The sequence below is a fragment of the Haliaeetus leucocephalus genome, unplaced genomic scaffold, assembly GCF_000737465.1.
Source record: "Haliaeetus leucocephalus isolate CR32 unplaced genomic scaffold, Haliaeetus_leucocephalus-4.0 Scaffold164, whole genome shotgun sequence".
Classification (NCBI taxonomy): domain Eukaryota; kingdom Metazoa; phylum Chordata; class Aves; order Accipitriformes; family Accipitridae; genus Haliaeetus; species Haliaeetus leucocephalus.
In genome coordinates, this window is record NW_010972600.1 from 860379 (window position 1) to 865280 (window position 4902).

The following is a 4902-nucleotide window of genomic DNA, read 5'->3' on the forward strand; positions in this document are numbered from 1 at the left end:
CAGGTGTTGGTGAGTGGGGGCCCCCCCTCCCCTCCACAGTCCCAACCTGGGCAGGGTCAGGCCCCTGCTCTTGTCTCCGCGCTGCAGCTGCTCCATCACCTGCCTGCGACGGAGGCCTCCGGGTGGGCAGGGGCAAATCCTGCCTGTGCAGCCGCTCCACCGGGCCTGCCCCCCTGCTCCCAGGCTGTGTTTGGAGAGGGAAGGAGGGGGGAGGTGGGCTGCCCGTTCCTGCCTGATAGCCCCAAGTCACGGCAGTGGGCATGGCAGGGACCCGGCATGTCCTCACATGCCCCCTCCCCATCCTCCTGCCAAGGGAGTTTGCTCCCTGTGCTGGTGGGGGGGACACCCCCCCACACCCCCTCCATGCTGGCACTGGGCTGGCCCCGGGGGTGGGTGTGCGGTTACACGGCAGCCCCGGCTGCAGCCCCTGCCTGGCCCTGCCTGGCCCTGCCCGCCGGGCACTGGCGGGAGCACCCTGGCTGCGGTGGGTTCACTGCCGGGGAGGGAGGGCGGGTGGGCATGGCACGGCCACTTCATGCTGGGTGATAAAGGGCGGGAAGGGCAGGAGAGAGGAAAATAACCCCCCCCCGGCGCTGTCAGCTGATGGAGCTGGCACCGGGCTGGGGTCGTGTGGGGACGATGGCCGGGCTCGCCTGCCTGCCGGGCTGGCGCAGCCGAGGGCCTGGGGAAGGGCTGTGGGGATGGGGTCACCCCTTTGCTGCCCTAATGACCCATCCTGATGGCTGTGTGGCCCTGGTGAGACCTGCGGGGGCAACAGCTGTCCCCCTCTTTGGCATCGGGGGGGACTCTGTGCGGTGGGCTTGCTGCGTGCCGGGGCTGACCGGGGTTCTTCTCTCCCCCAGGTCAACGACTTCTTGTCGGGACGGTCCCCGCTGACCCTGGCCCTGCGTGTGGGTGACCATATGATGTTCGTGCAGCTCCAGCTGGCGGCTCAGCAGAGCAGCGGGCAGCTCCAGCACCGGCACGTCATTGCTAGCCGGGGCGAAGCTGGTGCCACTGCCAGCCCCCACTGCCGGACACTGCACGGCAGCGCCGGCTCCGGCTTTGCCCGCATCCCCGTGGTGCCCGCGTGCCAGCAGAACCCGGCCCCCAGCCCTGCGCCCTCTGCGCCGGCACCCCCCATGTACTGTAATGCCCCCCACCCCGCTCCCGTCACCGCTGGGATGTTCCGGTCGCACGGGGCCAGCACGCAGACAGTGAACAGCAGCGTGGTCTCCTCCTGCTCAGAGGTGAGTTGGGCCTGAGGGCAAGGGGAGCAAAGCCGTGCGATTCCTAGCCCTGCTGTGGCGATGCCCTTCCCTGCCTCAGTTTCCCCACGCGTGGAACGAGGGTGTTTCCCTGCCTGCTTTGCAAAGTGCCCCCAGGTCCCGGGGAGGGGCTCGGGGACAGGCTGTAATCCAGGCTCTTACTGTGCTCGTCTTCAGATCCTGCCTGTCTCCACAGCTGGGCAGGAGCTGCCTGCCAGCCCTCTCTGCTGCCGCTTCCCTTTCTCCCTTGTGCAGCACAGCTGGCCCGGGGTAGGGGAGGGTAACTGCCAGGACCCCCAGGGCCGGGGACACCAATGCAGAGAGGTGGGACAGCCCTAGTCCCTTGTGTCCCAGTAAAACTGGGGCTGGTGGTGCCTGCTGGACCCTGCTCCCTGCCTGGGGCTGTCGTGGGGGTCTCCTGGCCTGACCCAGCCGTTTGTGGGGGGCAAAAGGGCTGGAGCAGGGCGGTTGGTGTGGGGGGGTGCCCCATCACACCTGGGTCCCCTGCCCAGAGGCTGATCCCGTCTCTGTCCCACCCACCCAGGTGGACTGCAGCACCCGCAGCAGCAGCTCCCCCGGCAGCAGTCCTGCCCCCACGGCCCGATCCCGCAAACCCGGTGCGGTCATCGAGAGCTTCGTCAACCACGCGCCTGGGGTCTTCTCAGGGACCTTCTCCGGTACGTGATGCTGAACCTCCCTGAGGGCTGCGGCGAAGGGGCCGGAGGGGGGGTATGTGGGTCTGGGGGAGCTGCTCATCTCACACCTGCCTCTCCCCCCCCTCCCCGCCACAGGCACTTTGCACCCCAACTGCCAGGACAGCAGCGGGCGGCCACGGCGGGACATCGGCACCATCCTGCAGATCCTGAACGACCTCCTCAGCGCCACGCGACACTACCAGGGCATGCCCCAGTCCCTGACGCAGCTCCGCTGCCAGACGCAGTTCTCCTCCTCCTCCTCCTCGCCCCCCGCCTCCCCGGACCTCGCCACCAAAACTACCTCAGAGCCGCTGCCGGCGGCCACGGCCTCCCCGCCCCTGCACCCCGTCGTCCAGTGCCAAAGCCAGATCCGGATGTGCAAGCCCAGCGGTAAGCCCGGCTGCCTCCGCGTCTCGCATGGGAGGGGGCTGCTGCAGGCCCCTGGCATCTGCCATGTGCCGGGGTTGCCTCGACCAGCCGTGCCGCCTGAATGCTGTGACGGCGCACGGTGCTGGGGCTCTGTGGTGCGAGCTTGCCGGGGTTCGGGTTTCTCGGTCCGTCACGTCGCCCCTGGGTCTGTAGGTGTTTGTGGTCAGGATAGGCAGAGAGGGGCTGGGGAGCCCCGGCAGCCCCCTGAGCTAGAACCGACACCCCCCCCCCCTTTTGCACAGGATCGCTCCCCACAACGGCCCCCGTGGAGCCCGATGCTGGAATCACTTAAGCCTTTGCATTTTATATAATTTTTTTCCCTGTAACGACTGGCCACTTGCTTCTCCTTGCACAGCTGAGCGTGCTGGAGCAGGTACAGGCACCCCAGGGCTCTGCCCTGCTCCTGCCTGCAGCAGAGGGAGCAGGCAGGGGGCTGGCAGGCAGGATGGGGCTGAGGCCCATGGCAAGGGGCTGTGGCAGAGCCCCCATCTTCCCCCTGGCTGGGAGGGGGCTGAATGATTGACAGCTGCCAGTCAGGGTGGTGGCCCTGCGGGTTTGCAGGGTCTCTGCAGCGGGGGAAAAGTTTGCTCCTGCCTGACCCTGCAGGGGTGGGGGACAGCCAGTACCGCTGGGGGACCTGGGGGAGGTCCCCCCCACCCCTGCCCTGCTCCGGTCAGCCACAAAACCCTGCAGAGACAGAGGGGCTGGCTGAGCGTGGGGGGGTGCGGGGGGGTGCTGGCAGTGCACGGCCGGGGGCAGGCGGCTGCGGTGTGCCCAGCTCTGTCCCCGCTCCCCCGGGAGTTCTGGGCCTGTCCCTGCTGCGTGGGCAGAGGTTTTGTCAGGGGACGGGACAGGACACACACCCAGACTCTGGCTCCTCGCCCACCTCCCTGTTTGCAAACCCACCACCTTTGCTGGGGGCGAAGGTGGGTTTGGTGGGGGGGGGGGGGGGTCCAGACCCAGCTCCCGCAGTCCCCCCGGGCGGTTGCGGGGTGCACACCTGCGTACCCCAAGGCCAGAAGGCACCCAGAGGCGCCCGCCCCAGCCCCCCCCACCCCACGATTTGCTTAGAGAAAAGAAGTGAAACTGCCAGTGCCAGCCAGGGTGGGGGGCTCGCCTTCCCCTCTGGGTTTTCTCTTCCTTCTCTCCCGGCCGAGGGGGGGCCTGAGCCCCCGCCGGGGGTGGCTCCGTGCTGGCTCCCAGCCCTCGGTGACGTGGTTGGGGCCCCGGCACGCTGACGCGGCCGGCCCTATCCCGGGGCTTCCCGGGGCCACCTGCGCCTCTCGGCAGGGTGCGTTGGTGGGGGGAAACCTACCCCCCCCACCACCACAGTGCAACAAGTCCTTCCAGGCACTGGCTGGGCTCACCCGGCTTGGCCTGAACCCCCCGAGCCCCCTTGGGCCCTTTGCTCACTTTTGTACCGGTGTGAAATTCCCAGTGAGGGGGAGAGACACCCCCAAACCTCCCACCAGCCCCGTACCAGTGTCCAATGCCGGTGGCACTTGTGCCAGGGCCGCCTGTGTGGCTCTGCTCTGTGCCAGGACCCCTTGTCCCCGGTTCGCTCTGGGGGGGCCTTGTTTGGGTTTACAGGGGGGTTGTCCCCCTGTGCTCTGCTCCGTCCCCCCCATCTCTGGCGTGCATTCCCCGTCACGGTCCAGAGGGTGATGCTGGAGCATCCACAGCGTTTGCAGGGGGGGGGGTCCCGGTGAGGCTGTGCCAGGGGCTGCAGCTGAGCAGGGCTGCCCCGGTGCATTTGGGGTGGCCATGGGGGGTTCTGTCCCCGTCTCTCAGGACCAGCTCAGGGGAGCAGCGGGGACCGGTGGGGCACGCTGTGCCCTCAGGTCCGAGCTGCGTTTCTGACGCGGGGCCAGACCGGGGCTTTACCCGCTGGGTTCATCTGGGGCTGTTGGAGCAGCAGTGTTCGGCGCTGATGGTGCAGCTGTGTCCCTGTCCTGGGGTGGCTGCAGGGGGGGGAAGCGGAGCCGCTCCGTCCCCTTCGCGTGGCTTTGCTGTGTCCCTGCGTGTCCCGAGACCCACCCCGCTCCCGTCCGCTGCGGATGGGGGTTCGGTGCTGCCAGCCCCCCGCCCTCTCCCACCGCAGCTGCTCTCCCGGCCAAGTTTGTTCTGGAGCGGGATCCCTTTTTTCCTCTTTCCCCAGCGCTGGAGCCCACGTCTGGAGCTTCAATTGTTCGTCCTCCCACGCGCCGCAGCAGGGCCAGGCCCGCACCGGCTGCTGTGCCGCGGCAGAGGGGGCGACCGGGCTGGTGCCGCTCCCCCTTTGCCGGGGACATGTTCCCCCCCGCTTTGGCCTAGCACCCCAGAAAGGGGCTTCTCCCTGGTGGGGACCAGCCCGGTCTTGGCAATCCCGCGGGCTGGGGGGGACCCTGCTTTGGGGGTGTCTGTGCATCCATGCGCTGGTGCTGTGCCATGGGGTGCTACTTGGGGGGGGGGGGGGGGGGGGCCCCCCCCCCCCCGGGGGGGGGGAGGGGTGCCCCCCGGGCCCCCCCCCC

The 4902-nt window shown here is 68.9% G+C and overlaps 1 protein-coding gene across 1 annotated transcript in view; it reads left to right on the forward strand.

Annotated features, from left to right (window-relative positions):
- The window catches only part of MIDN (midnolin), a 22739-nt gene that overhangs the window by 17490 nt on the left and 347 nt on the right, over positions 1-4902 (forward strand). The window contains exons 4-6 of the mRNA XM_010563276.1: positions 864-1250; positions 1813-1945; positions 2060-2353. Of these exons, the coding sequence (XP_010561578.1) occupies positions 864-1250; positions 1813-1945; positions 2060-2353 (814 nt within the window). The remainder of the gene's footprint in view (positions 1-863; positions 1251-1812; positions 1946-2059; positions 2354-4902) is intronic.